Source organism: Elephantulus edwardii, unplaced genomic scaffold (assembly GCF_000299155.1).
Source record: "Elephantulus edwardii isolate Elephantulus edwardi_28Jun2011 unplaced genomic scaffold, EleEdw1.0 scaffold00542, whole genome shotgun sequence".
Lineage (NCBI taxonomy): Eukaryota > Metazoa > Chordata > Mammalia > Macroscelidea > Macroscelididae > Elephantulus > Elephantulus edwardii.
Genome location: NW_006400292.1, coordinates 343,731 through 365,311, shown reverse-complemented (window position 1 = coordinate 365,311; position 21,581 = coordinate 343,731). Strand labels below are relative to the sequence as shown.

At 49.6% G+C, this 21,581-nt stretch overlaps 1 protein-coding gene across 1 annotated transcript; it reads right to left on the bottom strand.

Annotated features, from left to right (window-relative positions):
• Positions 1 to 9,818: 9,818 nt before the first annotated feature.
• On the bottom strand, positions 9,819 to 13,789 carry EN1 (engrailed homeobox 1). The gene is made up of 2 exons (XM_006903223.1): positions 12,988 to 13,789; positions 9,819 to 10,135 (listed from the first exon to the last, which is right to left on the bottom strand). Exons 1-2 carry the CDS (start codon positions 13,787 to 13,789, stop codon positions 9,819 to 9,821), a joined length of 1,119 nt encoding a protein of 372 aa, XP_006903285.1.
• Positions 13,790 to 21,581: the final 7,792 nt, after the last annotated feature.

The window sequence follows — 21,581 nt, the reverse complement described above, 5'->3', positions numbered from 1 at the left end:
AGGGGGATTTGAAATATCAAAAATCTGATATGATAGATGTAGTAAAGATCCATGCCTCAGTAAAACGGAGTAACTGACTAGAAAACAATGGAAAGTTTGGGGTGGTTTTTTTTCATATGCTGTCATCCTTACTTCTAATCTCTGTTCACCAAGGAATAAATTTTGTTTTTACGTTTTCAGTTCACTGACCACCACCTCAGGCATTTTGGAGTGTATGTTGTGGGTGGAGGGGCAGGCAGAGGGCAGCAAAGCAAACAAAATTTATTTAAAAACAAAGAAACTTTTAGATTTGAGAGAAAGGTTGAGATTCCTGAATGCCTCTTCTCTCCTCCTTGGCCCCTCTGATTTGATTTTGCAGATCATTAATTCAAAATGGGCAGTAGAGCATTTTGGTATTTGCTTTCACATTAAAATGACTGAGTAATTAATGAAAGTTGGCAACTGTTCATGCAAGCAGCGAGCCTTCTTTCCCCCTTCTCAAGTTAGTGTTGGGTGTTCACATACACTTTAAGTTGTACCCTCTCTTCCTGCTTTCATTTATTACATCAGTAGGATTTCTCCAGCTGAGGTGGGTAAACTTCTTCTCCTAAGACCCTTTAGTTCTCCAGAGCATGTAAGACTTTTGCAGAGAAAACAATGTCACCTATTAAGAAAGGCACTTAATAAATAAAAGGCACTGAGATGGGCCAGGCTTCCAAGAGGGCTACCTACGGGTTGTCAGCTGTAGAAGAGAGGAAATCTCATCATGAGGGCGGATTACCTGGGCATCCATGCTGGTTTCTAACAGGACTTTCACATTCATTTCCACAAGATGCCTTCTCAAAAATCAAGCCTCTTTAAAACAAAAGCAAGGTACTGTCCTAGTAACATTTGATGGGGGAAGGTAAGGGGAAGGAGGACTAGTGGCCCCTCCTGGTAAACCACACCTCTGTCTCCAGAAATCACCAAACAAGCTGGATGGCTGGAATGTGGAGAAGCTATAGTATTGGAGTTAATAACACAGTGTCACAAAAGAATTTAAGCCCCAACGCTGAAAATGCTCCTTCTAGGTGTTTATATACTCCCTCTACAAACTTCTCTGTTCTGTCTCCAAAGCATAAGAACACTTTATCATGTTTCTCCTGCAGGCGGTTCTATTTCTTCTTGGCTGCTTCCTAGACAATGATCAGAGTACCCCAGATTATGAGGCAGACACTAGATAGATGAGTTTTGCAAAGCAAAGGCTAAAAGGCTCTGGATCTAGTTCCATAATGGCATTACAAGTCTTTGGAGCTCTATCTGTTTACCTCGGTTTTATTTTATAATTCCATCCAAAATAAAATATCCTCACCACTGTTGAGACTGGGTGACCTTGCAGGAGGTTTTGGGAACTGGCAGTGGTGTTGAAATGTGCAGGCGAATGAGGTCAGTAGGTTCAAGGTGCGATGCCTTCAAGTTCACTATGAACAGCTAGTGAACCAGTAGGTGATAATAGCCTGCATCTTACAGACCACAGAACACTGATGTTCAGAGTGACACCTGGACTCCCACCACTCTTCTTGTTCTAACTGGCCCCCAACCCTCAAGTCAGACCTCTGCAACTAGGCTACATTCCACTTGCTGTCTCAGCCTGTGTCTCTTAGACTCCATTCCCAGGTAAGCCCATTGCAAAGGCTTTCCCCCACGAAGTCCTCTCACAGCCATATGAGCTTGTGAACAAGGAGATGGCTGAAGATTTGAGACAAGGAGTTCTCTCTCTCTGTGTTCCCCAGCCCGTGTTTGCCAGTTGTGGGAATAAATGAAGCATCAGTAATCTCCATAAAAGAGCTTTCACGCTTCATTCTCTGAAACCAAATTGGGGGCTTAGACGGAAAGGGGGGGAAAGGAACTTTTAATTTAAAGTGATGATCATTAACACTGGAGCAATAGGGTCTTAATCGGAAAGGGGATCCTCTTCCACATTGGGAAGCAAGAGGGAGGGCCCTTCCAGGCCAGACTAGCCTTGCTGGGGCTGACCAGCAGCTCTCCTGGGGGTGAGGGGAAGCACATCCAGGAAAGGGAAAGGAGGGCATTGAAGGATGTGCACAGAGCCCCAGAAAGGATAGGCTTTGTCTTTGTCAGGACCTCTATCTGGGCAACTTCTCCATACTGGAGTTTTAGAACTTCACCCCAGAACGTCCTGGGGCAGGGGTGGGAGAGGCTGTTGGAGCCTCTAGTGTCACCTGGTCAGGGGTATTGTTGGGGGCCAAGTTTGCATGCCTTGCACGGGAGAACCTGGTCCTCCTCCGGGACTTCCACCCTTCTGAATGCCAAAAATCTTTTCAGCCAAAGAAGCACTTGATGGACTTTGAGCTCAACAGGGCATTCATCAGATTTTATCCTTCCATGCACCCTCCTCTAAAACACTGAGGTTCTACATGCCCATGCCAGTTCTCAGCCTACAAACTTACAATTTCTCACACACAACTTCTCACTTCGCACCCTGCCACCAAGGACATTCAGGAGAGTAAAGCAGACCCAGGGACCTGAGGTTGATCGTGCCACCCTTTCTGGACTTTTAGACATCCTTCTATTTTTAGGGTGGCACTTGGGCAAATTCCCAAATCAAGAGTCCTTGGGACTTAAGGTGACGTTTTCAGGGGAGGGGCCTCGAGAAAGGAAGCCAGACCGCTGCCAAGGGCCTGGTGACCTTTCGGAGCGCCGCCCGCTGCTCCCAGGGCTCCCAGGGCGAGCCACATCTGCCCACTGCAAGCACTGAAAGGCATTCTCAGGGCAAGGGAGGCTGAGCAGGGTCGCTGCTGTGTGCGCTCAGGTGCCCCCGTGAGGAGTGAGGGGAGGCAGGCGAATCTGAGCCCGCAAGGTCACGTTTGTTGGGGAAACGGCGGCAGGGGCCGGCCAGTTCCTGCCACATCGTCCTCGCTCGAGCCGCCCGTCCCTCGGGCCCTAAGGAGGCGCTCACCTCGTCTATGAGAGCCCCCGCACCAGCCGAGCGCTGGCCAGAGCGAGTCTGGGGAGGGTTGTGAGACAGAGCTCCGGCCCCGCACGCGGAACCAGCTGAGGCTTCAGGGTCTCGGCGAACCACGCGTAGGCCTCCGCCGCGGTCAGGTTTCCAGGAAGCGCAAGGACACGGAGCCACAGGTCCTGCCTGGACCTACGAGCGCCAGGCGAGGCCGAACCACCTGGGAGCTTTCCGAGGGGCTGCGGGGTGACCTTCGGCCTGGAACAGAAAACGGGCGCACGGTGGGAGCAAGCACAGGCCCGCGAAAGTGGACAAGAGCCGGAGTAGGGCGGGCCATTTCGCACTGCGGACGGACACACGGAAGGATGTGAAGTGAGACCGGGCTCCACGCCCACCCCGCCTGCGGGGCCGACAGTGAGCCGAGGGTCCCGGCTGAAAGCAAAGTCCTGAGCGGGCCGAGGGATACAGGCACGCTGACCAGAAGTGAGCCTGCAAAGCATCCCTGAGGAACCAGCGCAGGCTGAACGCAGGCTGGTACACGAGGCCCCGCTTCTGCGGGGTAGAAAGAGGTTTGCCTGTAGAATCTGTTTAGGGCACGAGCAGCGGGAAGGGTCCCCTCGACATCCTCTGAAATTGGTAGAGAACAGGGCTGTCCCGGGGCTGACCTACACCTATTGTGGACACTGTGGCAGTATGGAGGGCCAGTACTACCAGCGTGAGTGGAGCCTGGAACCAGCATGCTTAGATTCCAGAAGAGAAAACTGCCTCAGTCCTGAGTCCTGGGGAAACAGACTTGATGAGAGATGCTGTAGGAATGTGAATATCCTTTATTCTAGGAGATATAATAACAGTATAACCTTTAATGTAGTTTGGTGTTCTGTATCTGCCTCTTCTCATCTGTAAAATGGAAGATGATAAATCCCAACTCAAAAGATTTTTCTGAGATTGGAAAAAGTAGAAGTCATGTAAAAGTGGCTAGCCATGTGCCTAGCTCCTGGTAGTCCATCAAGAAATAATGATCATTTAATCAATTTAATTAATCTAAACTTTCTGGAAGTGCCATCTTCTAAATTGTTTCTACTTGGTCAGAAGCAAATCAAATGGGTGGAGGTAAAGGAAGGGGAACAGAGAGAGGCTGATTATCTTCAGCATCTGCATTGTCTTCACTTGGAAAACCGGCAAAAAGAGCTCTAAAAGGCCACTTCTGCCAGTGAGATGGACTGTCCAAGCAGCCCAGGCCTCTGTTAGACAATCACCCACCATATTACTTTCCCATCATCAAAAGACAGACTTGGGGGGTGGCACTCAAGGCACAAGTCCACTCTTGCAGAAGTACTGGTGGGATCTTTAACACTTGTTCCCTTCTACTCACTGGGCCTTGCTCCTCTCTGTGCTGTAGTTGTGAAGACTGATCCCTTAGGTGCCATCACTGAACTAAAGCACAGGGTCTCACAACCTTTGGTCTCACATGGGTCCTAGCCAATATAGATAGGAAAGGACTCTGCTGGCAGGGCTGTTGGTTATTGAATACAAGCTCATATAAATCCCTACAATCCCAAAAAGTTGTAGGCCCAGGAATTTTTATGCAAACCTCTTGCATGCCAATAAGTCAAGTCAGTAGATGATCCAAATTCTCTTTTCAGGATAAGATGCATATCTGTCATACTAGCTTTTCTACAGGCCCAGCATCCTCTGGTATTGTGGCCCAAAAATCTCCCAAAATTATGTCAAAGGAATTCACCACACCCTTAATGTGTGAGACTTCTGAGTAGAGGGGCCCACTGTTCTCCAGAGGCAATCTGTGACCAGAAAGTCTACATTTAGAGGTGAATTCAGAAGAGCAAATTGTAATGACCCATAACTTAGCAATTCCTCTGGGAAATTTTCTCCCCCGTGTTGGACCTACTCCATCCACAGGAAGCTGCCTGAAAAGGCCCAACATGCACTTCTGTTGAAAGGTTGACAGCATCTACGTCTGTGAGTCTGAAACTTGAATCCATGGGACTCAGATGCTTCTGAGAGCAGGCTACAAGTTTCCCAATTCTCACCAATCCTACTGGTTATCCATTCTTGCTTCCAGCACACAACCAGGCCACACCATGTAGTTCTCTCCACTTCTCCTTGATGTTCTCAATTTACTTCCAGGACTTGAAAATTATGCCCTGTCCCTAAAGTGGCCTGTAGTGAAGTCCTCCAGCTGGAGCATGCAGGTAAATATGAGACACCCACAGGTACATCCCTAGCCTATGTGTAAATTTCTACCCCAACTTCCAAACAAGCCATGTCAATGTGCTTGCCATCAGCATATCTAGTCACTCCACTTACATTTGTTTGCAAACATGCATCTTTTACATGTGTGAGCATAGTGATGCATTTGTATGTGTGTAAGCATGGGCATGCATATGCAGTAACACCCTGGCAAGAGTATTGGACTGAGGAAATCTTGGGTCTTAGCCTCTCACACGCTATATGCCTTTTAATAAGGTTATTTTGTGTCTCGGGATCTGATTTGGTTTTTCTTCTCCTCAACTTTGAAGTAAAAGCTTTTACTTGAAGAATCCCTGAAGGCTCCCACCAGCACTGGGACTGCATGAAAAGTTACCTAATGCTCTAGTGACTTCATAGTAAGGAGTTGAATTGCCAACCCAAAGGCTTGCAGTTTAAATCCACCACCTGCTCCATGGCTGAAAGACAGTCTTCTCCTGTGCAATGTACAGCCTCTAAAAATCTACCAGAGGGCCAACTATGAGTTGGTTCCAACTGGAGGGTATATAAAAAAGCATTTATGGGGGGGGGTACATGCTGGTAGAAGGATCAGGAAGTTGTCATACAAGAGTAATATTTTCGCCTGCATTCAAAGTTAGAAAGTGAGTATAAAAGCTGAGGTCTGGTGTGCGGGTGAGAAGAGAAATATGGCAGTATCACCCCTCCCCCTGGGGGTGAACACCTGGTCTAGTTTGAATTCTTTGTAACATCCAAATTAAAGGAGACCCAGGCTGTGAGGCAAAGCTCTAAGGAGCGTGAGTCATCTCTCTACACCTTTCTGCTTCTTTCTCAAGGACATGATGAAGTATTGGTGTTGGACTGAGGTGTCTGTGAATGTCTTTTCTCACTAAAAAGAAAAGGTACTTTGCCCACTGGAGGAATTGGTTGCCACCCAGAGAAGCCAGACATACACCTGCATCTACAGTCAAGAAGAGTTTGTTGAGTCCCCTTTAGCCTTGACTTTGGCCTTAACCTCTGCCAAGGACTCCCTCAAGGCTAACCCTTGCCCCTTCGGTTTAGTTTCTTCTAAATAGGAAAGGGGGCTGGCACAATGACCACCTTGGTAACATTATCTCTGGAAGTCCTGCCACCTGTATAGACTAGGTAGAGGGCAGGCTAGCAACTCACTTCTTTGTGTCTTGGTTAGTCCAGCTAGGGGGTCTAAGTGAAGAACTTAACACACGTACATACACTGACACTATAATGTCCACACATGCAACATATATGCTGCACTTCTCAAACAGAGATAATACTCAATGTCATCCCTATACAAATGCTTAGAAAGTTCAACCCACAAACATAATCAGGTACAAAACACAGCCAGAACACTAAAATACCAAAATATCCACCTCCTCTTTTATTCTCTCCTTCCTCCATTCTATCCCTAGCCCCTTCCCTAAGACCTTACTGAAGAATATGGAGTTTCCACATAGCAAACAGAAACCTTTGCCCTCAAAAAAACAAAAAGCTAGGGATCAATAATGTTTAGACTGGGCGAGGGTGTATTTCCTCTTGGGAGGAAGATTTAAGTCTCTAGGTCAATCCAATCTTAAAAAAATAAAAGGCAGAAAATGTGGAAGTTGGGATGAGGCTTTCCAGTATATTTCATGGCAAACCTATACTAATGTACAGGCTGTTCACTAGGCCAGCCCCATAAATCAGATAAATCAATGCCTGTTTATTATTGTTACTGCTTTCTTCTTTACAGAAAGGTGCAAGAGAGATCTGAGTGGAATCCTCCTTGCTTCTTTTCCTCAATTAAAAGGGAACAGTGGAGAAAACAGAGGGAGAAAAAAAATTGAAGTCCATCTGTTGGCTGACTTCATTCTGCTAGATTCGTGAAATTCTGAAGAGTAATGAATTATACAGACGGAAGAGCTATGAATAAAGGTAGTCCTCATTGCCTCAGTTTACTGCACTGAACAATGGAGAGAATTCTACTTGTTCTTAGAGATTGGAAAATAAAAAGAGATCATAAGTCAGAAATATAGTACTGACACTCACATCAATATACTTTAAAATATAATTTCCAGTATATCTGCAATTTTGGTGGGGCTGAAAAAGACTTCAGAAACATGATCCTTCTTGGAGTTGTAGTGCAAGATCTTGCTGTGGCTGCTCATGCTGATTTCTGCTTCAGTTTCTGGGCCTATCCTATTATTAGGTGGGGTGTGATCTGGAAGAAGAACAGGGCCACAGTGTGGGAGGGAGAAGGGCAGGCAGTCAACTTCCCAGTAAAAGGAAGATGTTTCTATATAGAGCCAGAGGACTCCCCACAGTTGCACCTGGATATGCCTGGAAAAGGAGAAGAGTCTGGACTGATTTGTGTAAATTAAGCAATAACAGAGTGGTAGCCTGAGTCTGAGACTCCCTTACCTGAAGGCCTTGGGAGCTTGACGATTCCAGACAGCACCCTCCAAGAGAAACACTGTATAATCTTCCAACCACAAGAAAACGACTCCCCTGTGCCCCATCGCAGCTTCCAACTCTGCACACTCAGGACTGGTTGAGCACCTGATATGTGCAGAGATTACTCCACATCCCATGGGGGAGGGAGGGAGAACAAGGATGGAAAGAAGGAATGTAGGAAACCCTTGACAACATCACATGCTCCCTCCAACTTCATTCCAGGCCTCTAGTGGGCTCCATGGCTTCTTGGGGCCTAGAACCCATTAATAGTACTGCTTTCTGCCCACTTCCCACCTTTAAAGTGAACAGGACATCAAGGAAAAATTTTCTAGAAGAGAAAGAATGACTAATCGTTCTCTCTTTTCATAAAGTTAATCTATAGTAACAGGAAAGAAATGCCATGGAAAAATGCAGAGAAGAGAAGAGAGTTCACGCATGTGAATAAGCCTTATGAACATGCCCACAAATATTCAGGCGTATAAGCACAAATGAGCACATACACCATGAATTCAAAAACACCAGCAGACAAATGTGCATCTAATTAAAGAGAAATGCACCCAATGTCACAACACTCACCCTTGCAGAAATACAAAAGAAATGAGGACTCAGATGTACAAATATTTGCACACAAACACAAGTGCACATAGGAGCACTCACAGATCTAGGCACACAGGCACAGGTTCGCGTGCCTACAGAAAGGAGCAGAGAGGTGCAGCTGGAGATGCAGCATGGAAGACAAAAGGAAACCAGCATCTTCAGACAGAGAGAGCACTCACTCCTTTTACCTCATGCCCACTGAGAGGCAGAGATTAGGCTGCCCTGCAAGCACAGGCCCCGGGTTAGCAAGGGGCAGGCATCCTGTGCTCGTTTCTGTTTCTTTCCAACATTAAGACAGGTTGCCCACTCCTTAGGTTTTGGTTCTAGACTCAGCAGTCTTGCACCCACTTCCAAGAGCTAATCCAGCACTGAGATTAAGTGACCACCATTCCTCAGGTTCCCAGGATCCAAACCTCTCTGGATAGGGAGCCCACAAGGCTCCTGCAGGCACCCCCAGTACATTGCTTCCCCAGTGAGTTTTACTTCCCAAAACGAAGAGGACAGAAGGATGAAGGCTGCCTATCCCCTCCCTAAGGGCCCTTGACCCAAGCCGCTGGCTCAAGAAGGGAGGAGCACCCCACCTCTGCTTCACCCTCAGAAGGCCTTCTGGGTTTCTGGTCTCGGGGATCCTTGATGTGTAGGGAAAGAGCAGAAGTGTACTAGTTACACCCTCTAGAATCTTACCAAACTCTGAAAGGGACCGCCTGCCTCTACCCCTCGTTTCTGCTGCCACCCCTCAGACCCTCAGACCCTCGGCCCTAAGCCACCTCCACGCCACCACTGTGCAAGCAAGTGCAAGCAGTAGGAAGCTCAGGGTGGGATGCATCCACACCTTTCAAGCTTGTAAACAGGAGAGCTACCAGCGCTAGTGAGCACAGTGTACACTTTATTTCAGACTACAGGTTTCTGAACATAAAAAAAAAATCTTTGGCTTATAGTGGTGGTTCAGTCTCGCAGTCTGTGGGATCGTATTCTCAACAAGTCTCCAGAAAATGAAAGGGTGGCAGGACAGACTGACAGAAGAGGCTTCGGTGAGGGGCTGAGGAAGAGAAGCGACTCGAGGAAGCACACTCTCACGCACACAAGAAAAAGTCCCAGAAAAAATAGCAGGAGGAGCAGGGGAAGCAGGGACGATTCAAGAGAAAGAGGCAAAGAAAACGAAACTGAGGTGAACGGGGAGTAAAACGGGGAGCAGGAGTAAAATAATAATAATAATAATAGAAATTAATAAAAATGCCCAGCAAACAGGAATCGCTACACATTCCTTTTCCTTACCTGAAATTAAATATATACAAAGTCATAAGTGGTTTGGCTAAATAGAGTTTAAAGGAGTTTGTGATAGAGGAGAGAGATGATTTTTCCATAGCACCTGTCCCAGTCTTCCTTCCCATTTACAACAATTTCCTCCCAACAAGATCCTACACTAGGAAGTCTCCTCTCACACTTACACACACTCTCTCTCTCTCTCTCTCTCTCTCTCTCTCTTTCTCTCTCTCTCTCTCCCTCCCTCCCTCCCCCCTGTCTCTGCAGTTCCTGCAGCCTCCTCCCTCTGTTCTTCTGTCCTTTTGGCTCCGTGGGGCCGGGTCAGTCAGTCAGCCGGCCAGCCCAGCTACTCGCTCTCGTCTTTGTCCTGGACAGTAGTGGTAGAGTGGTTGTACAGTCCCTGGGCCATGAGGTGCAGCGCCAGGCCGTTCTTGATGCCCGTGGCTTTCTTGATCTTGGCGCGTTTGTTCTGGAACCAGATTTTGATCTGCGACTCGTTGAGGCTGAGCTCCTGGGCCAGGGTCTGCCGCCGCTGCTCCGTGATGTAGCGGTTCGCCTGGAACTCCGCCTTGAGTCTCTGCAGTTGTTCGGCGGTGAATGCCGTCCGAGGTCGCTTGTCCTCCTTCTCGTTCTTCTTCTTCTTCAGCTTTCTGGTGCGCGGACCTGCAGCAGTGGAGAAGGTCGGAAGGGGGTGAGGACTAGGGTACAGAGGAGGGAAAGAGGGCAGAGGAGGCCTGAAGAACTGCCTGGCATCCAGGAGTGAGCCCCCGCGCTTCCTGCGACGCTCTCTGCCTGGCCGTGCAGCGCTCTGGCTCCCTCTTACCGGGTCAGGCGTTCTAATCCAATTGTTCCTCGCCTGGCTATGGAGGTCACCCTGACCCTTTCTGAAAGATGGGGTAAGGGACAAAAAGCCGCTCAGAAAAACTGGTCAAGCCAATTCTTTACCGAAGAGCTAGGCTAAATTCCCAGAACTCCCCAATGGATGGAGATGGTGGAAATCTAAACGGAGAGATAACTGGAACTCCTTTCAGCACACTTCGGAGTTGAGACTAGAGGTCTGATCTCCACACAACCTTGAAATAAAGAGATTCAGGTCTATACATGGAGTACCAGGGATGACTCATCGAGATCCTGCCTATAAGCTAATTTGCTCCTCTCAAGAATCTGTCCCACATATTTCCAAGTCAGTTTTTGTTTGGGTGGGGTTTTGTTTGTTTGTTGGGTTGTTGTTGTGTTTTTGTTTTTTGGGGTTTTTTTTTGCAAGTGATGACCAAAAACAATGGCAGAGGAGGCACACTGAGAGAGTTGCCCAAGTCCATTATATCCAGTGCCCTCTCCTGTCATCCCTTTCCTTGGCCTGACCTTCCTAAGCCCCATGAAGATGGTGACTGCTTTTGCGCCCAAAGAGGAGAAGCAGCCTTGAGCTGGCTATAAGTCTCCCCCAGGGGACTCTGCCCCCTGGATAGTACTAACTAGCACGCCTTCACACAGCTTCACAGGCAGGGTCTGGCTTGGTGGAGACTGTGAAAGATCATTCTGAAATTTTGGGAGTGAAAACACCTGAACAAAACACTCAAGGCTGACTGTCTCGTTATATTTGCCAGAATGCTACATACGCTATTACTCCCTGATCACACAACACAGCAGAGGCAAACTCAGCAAATTCCTGTTCTTTTCTCCCAGCATGGCTTCAGAATGCCCCAGAAATCTCTCCATGAAGGTGAAGGTTCTCTCCCTCAAACACTAGCTCAAGAGAAGAGAAGAGAAGTGAAGGGAACCAGCCTCAGGCAGAGGAAAGAGGAGCCCAGTGGTAAAGCACACAGCTAGCTGTTGAGGGTAGACATGAAGCCTGCAGCTGTCTGTCCCCTCTCCACCCATCTTCTACTGTGGGACTCTGGTTCCAGGCACTTGCTGAATGGACCTGAGCCCCTGCTAGGCCTTTCTATACTAACACTGAAAAGAAGAATTTTAACATGCATCTCCAGAGCTGGACAACTTGGGCAGGTCAGGAATGAAGTCACCAGTTGTGACAGTCTAGTCTTAGGAAACAATGGACACTTGGGCCAGGCTGAGGCTTATCCTCTCAAAGGTCCATGCAGGGAAAAAAAGAAACAGTCGGACAGCACTCAGTCCCCTGCACTTCCAGACCCGCAGTAAGGAGAGCAGCCATGAACAAAGGCAAGGCCCAGTCCTGCAAAGTGGAGAGGACCAGGAAGGGTTGTGAGGAAGAGTCCTGGGTCTGGATTAATAACTAAGTGAGAAGGCATCCTCCAGGAGAAAAAAAAAAACCACAACACCCTGCGTTTTGGGGCACATTATTGTGTCTTTGCGCACAAGGCACAGACACTAGTAATAAAATCGTAGTCTCAGGCCAGCGAGAGCCAAACAGCGCGGTCTGACAGCTCAATCACTCTATCCATCAGGCGAGTCAATCAAAGCAGCTTTTCGGAGGTTCAGGGAGCCGGACGTGTCAATAATGGGGCTACAGATGGCAGGGGCTGATAACGTGCATTGATCAGCCGCAAGTTAACCCGCAATGGCCGGGAGACCCGAGCCCAGTCGGCGGGGAGCAGTGCTTTAGCTCGGTATGCCTGGAACTCATTCGGGCCCTGGACGCTCAGAGCAGGGGTTGTGAATTAGAGCCTTTGCCGCCCTCCTCTAGGCTCCCACTTGCCTCCTGAGGGCTGTCTGCTGACGCGGCGGGCCTGCTTCGGCCTCCTTTCGCAGCGCAGCGGCTGTCCCAGGGCAAATCTTGGCCGCCACTTCACCAAGCGCGAGAGCCCAAAGCAAGCACAAGTCGATGGAACTGGCTGGAGTAAATCTGCAGATTGGCAGATGCAAGGACGGAAGGAAGTCGAAAGAAGGCCCAAGCAGGAAAGATGGTCAAAAAAGTTTCAGAGCAGACTAACTCTCCCTTGAATTGGCCTCAATTTCTACCAGAGCAGAGCCTGATCTGGCTTCCCTCCTCTCGGACTGTTAATTCCAGAAGTCCCTTCAGCAACCCTCTTTTCCCCGGGATTCTACTCAAATGGAATGGACTTACAGGGGCTTGGAGACGCAGTTCTCTCTGGCCCCTTATCTAAAACTATCAATGTAAATACGTTCTTTGCTAAAAATGTAAAAATGGGGTGTTGTGTCTGTAAGAAACACAACGAAGCTTATTTCTCAGCCCAAGTCTTGCTCCATTGCCATCTCCTCGGGCCTAGCTGGCAGAATTTTACATCCATATCTAGGCCCACGGTCACGCCTACACTAAGCACCCTTTTTCTGAAGTAAAAAATAAATCACGCTTTTAAAATATCTTTCTAAGAAATAATAAAGATCAAACAAAAATGAAGTCCCAAGGGTTTGGAATTTGAAATTTAAGGCTAGTCTAGGTAGCACTCTAGGTGCTGGCTGCAGAGCCAAAAGGTGCATGAATATTCGCTTACGATCTAGGGAAGGGCAGGAATGCCAACAAGGAGAGGCTGCCCCGCGCGTGCGTTCCTAAGCAAGGGGCTACCCAGGGTACTCACCAGAGGACGGGCGGTCCGAGTACCGTGTGCAGTAGACCCAGGCGGGCCAGACGAGGGGCTGCTGCGAGTCAGTTTTGACCACGGGCCCACCGGTGGCTGAGCCCATCAGCAGGATGGCAGGGTTACCATGCTCTGGGTATTTGGCGCCCTGTGTACCCGGACTCCCCGCGCCACCGCCACTGCCGCTGTCCGAGGATTTGACCGCTGCCGCTGCAGCCGCTGCAGCCGGGTTCCCAGCTTTGGATGCGCTCGCGCAAGGGGCAACTGCGGGCGGGGAGCCGTCGGGCGGGCCGCAGTTCGCGTCCGGGGAGCACAGGAGCGCGGCGGCGCCAGACGCCCGGGTGCCCAGCGGATGGATAGGGTCTCTACCTGCGCTGGTCTGGCCTCGGTCACGGTCGACCCGACCTCCTTCCGCGGCGCCTCCTCCGGCCACTGCTGCCACCAGGAGCGGCTGCGGATGCTGCTCCTTTTTGCAGCCGAAGTCCGGCCTCAGAATGTTGTCGATGAAAAAGTTCGTAGTGCGGTGTAGTTGGGCCGCAGGCTGCGGCTGGTGAGCAGGCGCCGCGAGATGCGGCTGTGGCGCCGGCGGGGGTTGCGGGGGGAGGTGAGCGTGGTGGGCCAGGGACGGCAGGCCGGGAGGCGAGGGGGGCGCGGGCTGCGGGGACACCGGCACGCTGTCTCCGTCGCTGCTGCTGCTGCCGCCGCCAGCACCCGAACCTGGGCTCAGGACGAGGCCGCCCGGAGCCGCCGCGCAGAGGCCTGCGTCGCGCTGACTTTTCGATTCCAGCTGCTGTTCTTCCATGCTCGGCCGCCCTGGCGCTCTGGTCCCGCGCGCCGGCCCCCGCCCCCCCGCGCCGCACTCCCCACCCCACTTTGCCAGCGGCCCGTGGGGTGCGGAGGGGAAGAGGTAGGCAGAACCCCGCGAAGGCACAGGGCGGGCGGGGAGAAGAACCAGGCGCGCGGAGCCCTCGCTTTCCCAACAGCTAAAGCTCGTCTCCCCCTCGCTCTAATTTGTAGACATCCAGATATGGAGACACTTGGCAATTTTTTTTTCCCTTTCTACAATCAGATTCAATTATTTGTTTTAAATAGGGAGTGAACCACGGCCAAATACTAAAAAAAGAAAATTAATATATATATATGAAAAATAACAAGAGTAAGAGAAGGGTAAAAAGGAAAAAGCCCCAAGATTTTTTCTTTTCTTAAAGGGAAAAAGTCTTTAAAGCCTCGCCTGGTCTCGCTAGGCGGTGTGAAGGGTTTGACTTCCCCGAGGGTCACGCTTAGCTGTGCCCACAGCGCGAGGCTGGCAGCGCATTTAATCGCCTTGGCTTTTTTTTGCCGAAAGAGCGCATCTCCGCCAGCGCCCAAGCTGCTCCCCCCCCAATCTCTGACAGCTCGGATCTTTGCACAAACTCACTTAAAAAAAAATCACCCAGGCACACTTTTTGCTTTCAAACCGGAAGCACGTGAGCCGGAGCCGCACGTGTGCCGGGCCAATGGGGAGCCGGGACGCGCGCGGACGCCAGGCTGTGGCCCAATGGGCGCTCGCAGGACTTTGCAGATAAATAATCCAGGGGCGGTGGCAGTGGAAGGACAGAGGGCGTAGGGGCGCGAGCCCCGTGTGCCTTTCCAGTTCTCCACGCTGTGGGCCGTTGCCCCTCCCTCCCTTGCTCGGCACGGAGGATCCGGTAGAGGAGACGGGGGAGGGGTAGATTTGGGGGGGTAGGCAAACAAGGAAGCAACTCCATTAACAACTTTTTGGCAAAATGCGGGGTTATGAGTGTTCGCGCGCGCAGGGTCAGGAGGCCGGGGATTCGGCTCTTTGCGCCACTAAGCCTAAGAAACCCCAGCTTTTTCTTTTATCTTCTGGTCCCCTTTTCGTTTACAAAGGGGGAGGTTATTGTCATTGCGTGTTTGCGTATACTTGTTGGACGAAGAGACATGAGCTAGCGGTCAGTGATGTGAACAGACCTCGAGTCATTTACTTCCAGAGTCGCAATTTTTTTTCACCCAACGGCAGAAGAGTTGAGGCCGTTCTTGCCTGGCCAGCAGCACCCAGATGCAGACTGGCTTCACTGCTGGTTATTCCTGGTGGATCTGCATCCACGCCCTTCCCGATCCAAAGGGCTAGCACAGGGAGCTAACCTGGTGCCTTTGAGCTCAGCGGGAGAGAGAGAACCGAGCGCCCCGCCTCAGTGCTTGGCGCCTGACTCTTAACTCCTCCGGCGTGGGTCTGGTGTCGGGGCAGCCTGGCATCTCAGGGTTGTCCTGGTAGGGCACCTAAGCCAGGACAGGCACTGCGCGGGTTTCCTGGTCAATTTCCCTGTAAAGTAAAATAAAATAAAAGCCCTTCTTCCACAGATCTTTTCGCTGGCTAACGACTATTTTCAGGCAGTAAGATAATTTGTTTTCTGAAATCACAGACGCTTTCAGTACGTTCTTAATGATCTTTGGGATATTGTGTTGACACGCTTTCTGGCATTAGTCTTTTGTCCAGTGGGCTTTTATGCATCTCACAGGTTCTCCCATGACCAGGAATACGGAGGAATTGGGGGACACGGGTAAATTGCTGAGTCCAAGGACCCTTTCTTTACCCAGAAGATTAGCTGGACCATTTGACTCCTGCAGAGAGAGGAAGGAAAGGCCTGCGCGAAAATGTAATTTTTAACTGGGAGGAGGGTAGAGAGAATAGTGCAACAATGAATGAGTGGAAGCCCAAAATCTCTGTAAATGTTTATGAAAATTAATAAAATATAATTACAGAAAAAAAAAAGAAAATGTAATTTTTGCTCTCCCTATGGGACAGCGAAAGAAGAATCTATTTGGTAATATTGTCTAGTTGGGACATGCAAAATGTCTCTCCTCCAGTTTTCCACAAAGTCACAGGGGTTTAGGAGAGAAAGAAAATGAAAAAGCACAAGGCAAGCCGGGCGTTTTTAAGAGGTCGTGGTGGGCAAGATTTAGTATCATTAGAGGTTCTTCAGGGAGTGCTAGTAATGCAGTAGTTCAGCACCGGACTGTTTGGAAGCGAAATTGACTGTTGGTGCACACTTATCTGCTGTGAGAGAGCTGTGGCTGGCTACTTCCTTAAGTGTTTGGAGCCTTGGGACTCTTGGAGGCAGTTTTACTCCCCCGTAGGGTTCCTATGAGTCCAAATGGACTTGCTGTTTGGTGTTTCATTCTGAGTTTTTTAGCAGATCGGTGCCCTGGTCTGGAGATCCTTCACTGGCTCCCCAGCTGTCCTCTTCAATCCCACTCCCAAGGGTTCTTCCCAAAACCTTGCCCCCCCTTAATCCCTGAAATGGGGGTGGGATTTTATTTTTTATTTAAGTTTGCAAAATTGAAATCTTTATCCCGCAAGCGAGCGTAGGTACTTAATTAAATTCTAATTAGGACACTATCAATATCCTATTTAGCCGCGTAGCTTTTGTGAATCGCAGTCCCTTTCAGCTCCGTAAATAGGGTCTCGACGTCTTATCTCGCCTGCAGGAGAAACCCCGAGAAGGGCTGCGGAAGATAATTTATAGGTTTTAATTACTCTTCATTCCGCCTGATCAGCTTGGCGTTCATCACAGGCCTGTGAATAAAACCCTGGTCAAAAGCTCTGTCACATCGCGCTGGCAAGACGCTTAATCAAAGTGAGCGGCCCCGCGTGCCGCGCGGCCTGGCTCCTCCACGTAATTTCCAGCCAGCTGATAAAGCCAGCTGAATAATGCTGCGGCCCTTTGGAGACACCATTTACAGAAATGACTTTATTGACGGCTTAACGTCGGTAATTCATTTTACCTTTCATGTAGTGGAGCCCGGATTTGTTACAGTAATGGGATGATAAATGCACCCGCACCCATGAGCTGGAGCTGGATTAGATGGCGCCTCTCACGCTGGCTCACCCCCACAGGGCCGGGGCCTCCTGTACACTCTGTTCCGAGCCTGGCAGCCTGGCAGCCGCGTTCCAAAACTACACCAGGCTGGCTCCCTTCTTCCGCTTCTGAAAATGAAAATGCTATTGGGAACTTGATATGAGTGGTTTACTGTTTTGGCAAGTGTGAAAGTGAGGTGTGTGAGGGCTAAAAGTGAGCAAATATTGGTGGAGACTGATGCAGTACTTTAGAAGCTCAGAGAACTCCAAATGAGCCCAGAATTGGGCGTGTGCAAGTATGTGAATGAAGTTTCTTGAGAAAGAGTTTGTATGTATGTGTGACTATATTTGGCTGTTTGGGAATTGGGCAATTTCGTTCAATTTAACAGATGCCAGGGCAGGGATGGCTAGGAGGTGTATGAGAGTATTGTAGAAACCTCACCCTATGAAATGGGGCCCTTCTCTCCAGATGCCACTGCTGTGGACCAAATGCACAGGACTGTAGGGACCAGCGGTGCTCTTTAAGTTCCTTACAGCTCTGAGTTGTGCTCTTGTGCCAAAGCCTTAGAGAGGTCCAAGGACTGCCTGCATCTCAGAAATACACATATGCCTTGAGTTCCACTTCCATATGCAGCTCAGGCAGGAAAGGGAGGTATTTGGGACGTCCTAATCTCCCAAACAACCTTTGTTTTAAAGATGGGAAAGAGTAAACAAATTCTATCATATCTTGCACCACATGAAGGTATAAAGGGTCCAGTGAAGTCTTCAGTGATGGAGCTCAAGAGGACAGCTAGTGATTGCAGGCCTCCTGCACGCCCCCCCCCCCAATGGTTATTTTTTTATTTTTGGCTAACAAGAGGCTTCCGTTGAGTAAAAGACTCCAGGTCAGATAGAAGAAGGAGGTGCTTCTGCGTGTTTGGGAAGACTTCTAGAGAGGTTTGAGATATTTTAGTACTAAGACCAATGAGTGTTTCAGGACAATGCGCAATCTAACAAAGCACACATATGTTTTTCCTCATTTTCAGTCTTAGCAAGGTTACAGAGTGGCTCTGGGATGGTGAGATGCCTGAGCCAGCAAAAGTGTTTGTCCGCTTTTGTCTGTGAGATTGACACACAGAGAAAACGTTCTATAAATGTGTGTGTTTGTGTGCGTGCATGCATGGGTTTGTCTGTCTAACAGAGGCCTGGTCTGCACACATTAGTTTACGTGCTGGAGTCAGCTCCCAGTTAAGCATGGAAATACATCTGTGTGGAAATTTTGGTTTGTGCTGTTTAGAAAAGAAACTATTTAGCCAGCCTAGCCAGCCTGTCAGCAGAATCTTCGATTTTGTTTCATCAGATACAAATGTTGAGGTATTGGCATACCTTTTACCTTTCTTCTGGGGACCAGAACGAGGAGGAGGAGAAAAAATGCGGAAATCAACCTTACAGTCTGCTGGATGTGTATGGTGTGCTGGCTGTGCCGGGAGTGCAAGTGCGCAGCTTGCTTGTGGTGGTAATCGCATTTTGAGTGTAGATCAGATGGCTGTGGGGCCTCAAGAAGAAGGACATGAATGAGTTGTCGCAACACAATAGCATGCAGCCTTCCTAGGGGGACTGGGTGGCCAGCGGTTTTGTTGGGAGTGAATGCGAGGAAATTTCTGCTACAACTTCCGTGTATTATATTACGAGCCAGAAGGTCAGACTATACATCCCAGGTCCCCAAAGCCTATAGACCTGGGGAAGTATGGGGCCTGGAACCACGTCATTGTACCTGACAGTCCTTTCAATAGACGAATTCAATTAGCGCTCCAGATTCGATCTTCATTTGGAGGTGGGCGCTGGGGCAGAGGGGAGTCATTGAGCACTGGTTGGAGATTCTGAACAATTCTGCCGGCAGTTCTGAGTGAGGCCAGAAAAGGCAGAGAGTAAGAAAAGCTGAGGTGGGAGGGGTTCGTGAGGCAAACTTTGGAAAAGAAAACGCTCTGCTGATTTCTGTAATTGGGACAGCAATTGTATATGCGGGTGGTGGAAAAGATGCCTTTGCGGGGATTTCTCTCCCTGCATAAATATTCGGGTTTCTTGTATACCCAAGGAAAAAAACCTGCTGGTGAAGGCTGGTAGCTTTGGGATTTTCAGTAGCTGGATTTATGCCTACATTGTTATGTATTCTCTCAGAATCATTTCCCTTTTATCGCTAGGAACAAGTCATAACTAGGATATTTTTGTCCTGGAAATTTGCCGCCCACCACCCTCATGCAAATCTGGACAAACTGAGCGAATCAAGTGTCCTCCTCTGGTCTGTGAGGCCGCTGACAGCTGGGAAGCATTTGGGCGGTTTCCATGTATCGCCACTGAGAACAAAATTCAGAAAAGCCTCCCAGGCCCCGGTTTCCTTTGATTCAGCAGAACTGGGCGGGGGTTCAGGTCGCGAAGATGCCTCCGCACAAACGACCTGTCGCTGCTCTGATCATGAGTTCATGTGCTGCAATGAAGCTACCAAGGAGGCTTTGGAGCTGGGATCACGGGAAGGGAAGTGGGGGCCACCGCTCGGCATCCTCAGACAGCCTGTGGCCGAACAGCTAGACAGGTCTCTGGTAGCAAAGATTTTAATGCCCACACGAGGCTCCCAAACGCAAGATGTACTTTATCTACCCATGAAAGAAAGTCTTTAATAGGATATTTCATTTAATTCCTTACACTGAATTCCATCCAAACTCCAGAACCTAACCTCTGATATTCAAACACACAGGTCTCCAGAAAAAAAAAAAAACAAAAACAAAAAACCCTGTGTTTTTCTTCTTCGTTTTATGTCATCTTCCCCCCTGCCTCCAACTCCCTCAGAAAAGATTCTTAGATCAGGGTCTCTAGACCTCCAGGGCACCTCGATCACCCCAGTCCCCATCTGTCTGCGTGGTGTCTCCCGCTCAGTCTTACTCGGTGCAGATTTTTAGTTCACACTGACTGGCCTTGAGCAAGCGCGTGGTGGGTACAAGAGTAGGGAGCGAATTGAGGGCGCCATCGCAGCTCCGGGTTCAGCTGACCCGTTTGATCCAACCAGGCTTCCTTCTGTAAAGGCCCCTACAAACACAGAGGACAAAAAAATCATTCCGGCAGAAAATACGGAAATAAAGTTCTTTCTAGTACTTTGCAGGAGTGTCCTGCGGTTTCCAGTTCGTGCTGGTTTGGCTTCCCAGAGAGAGAGAGAGAGGGCGCAATGTCTTCCTTCTTCGCTAGACGCCTACGGGGTAAGAGTGTCTCTTGTCTCGAAAAGTCCACGGACAAGCAAAAGGAAGTACGTCCGAGCACCTGGCCCGCTGCGCTGATGCTTCCCCTTCAGAGGCTCCAGCCTCAGTCCTGTTTTTCCCAGCAGAGTGTAGGAAAGCCTCCAGTAGAGTGCAGGTTGGCGCTGGGGGGCCTTGGGGAGAAAAAGTTTAGTCCGGAAAGCGGGTGGAGTGGGCTGGCGGGAGGAGAGTGGTGGAAAAGGCGTTCAAGAGGGGCACGGAAGCAGCACCCACCTATCTCCCACCACCGCATGTCCTCTCTGTTCAGACTGGGTGGGCAGGGATGGGAATAGGGGGGTGGCCACCTTCCCTGTCCGCAGATTCTCGTGGAAATCAAGGTGGAGGACCAGGGTCAGGAGCACGCCTGCCTGTTGTGTCTGTGCGTGTGTGTGCGAGTGTGCAAAGGAGCCCTGTGTGCGTTTGCATGTCCTGCGCCGGGTCCTCACGAGGCTGCTCAGGGTCTGCCCGTGTCCGCGTTTGTTGGCCGGCACTGTCTGTGCGCATGTTAGTTGGCTGGCACTGGCTCTGCGTGTCCGGGCCATCTCTGTAGGTCTGTGTGGGAAGGGCAGCGCCACTTCCTCCAACTTAATAAGACAGTAGCATGAGGACACCAAAACCTTAGGGCTCTCACCCCAAACCCGCCACTCACCTCCTTCCTGCTCGCTTCCAGACTGGACTATGAAAAATCTGTGGACGCTGTCTGTAAAGCCAGATTGCATGGGTTTAAAGTCTTCTGTGTCTCCACCAACACCGCCTCAATAACTTCTGATGAGGAGAGGACAGGAACACGTAGCAAGGTCAAGATCAAAGGGACCTCAGAGCGGCAGAAGAGCCCAAAAGCTGTCTCAGTAGACACGGACACTGAGACTCAGAGAAGGAAAGCTTAGTGGGATAAAGACCCGCCGCTTGCACTGCTCATCTCAGGGCTAACAGGGCTCCAGAGCTGAGGTCCTGTATTCTGCCCTCCGACCTAAAAATCCCAGCGAAGACGCGGGAGAAGTTGGTCTCCATTCTCCCTGCACCAGCCTCACTCCCTAAGTATCAGTTATCTTTCCTTAGCGGGGTCTGGGCGAAGACACAGCCTCTTGTGGCTGAGGTTGTCCTATCCCAATCCCTTCTCTCTTTGGTTAAAAACTTCTCTGGTTCTTTAAGTCCCTGGGGAGAGGGGAGTATGCAGTTAGCAGACTCTTCACCTCCAAGTGCCTTTACTTTCCCTCCTAGAGGCCTTACTTCCACAGAGCTGAGTGGGGTTAGGGAGGTATGCTGAACTAGGACTCTGACCTCCAAACTATCATGCAAAGAAGATAAAGATGAGACTTTCTGATGACCAAAAAGGCAAAGGCAAATACTCTTACATATTGTTGTTAAGTTAGAAACGACCTTAGCTGACGTTTCAAAAAATTTTAAGACTGTAAATGGCCCAGGAGATTGTCCGTCAGTCTCCAGTGGATTTGAACTGATGTGAATTGGCA

Bases quoted from the DNA above. Each gene is read 5' to 3' on its own strand.
- EN1 (XM_006903223.1), bottom strand. From the start codon at position 13,789: ATGGAAGAACAGCAGCTGGAATCGAAAAGTCAGCGCGACGCAGGCCTC. The intron at 10,136-12,987 runs GTGAGTACCCTG...CCACTGCTGCAG, and splicing joins CTCGGACCGCCCGTCCTCTG to GTCCGCGCACCAGAAAGCTG.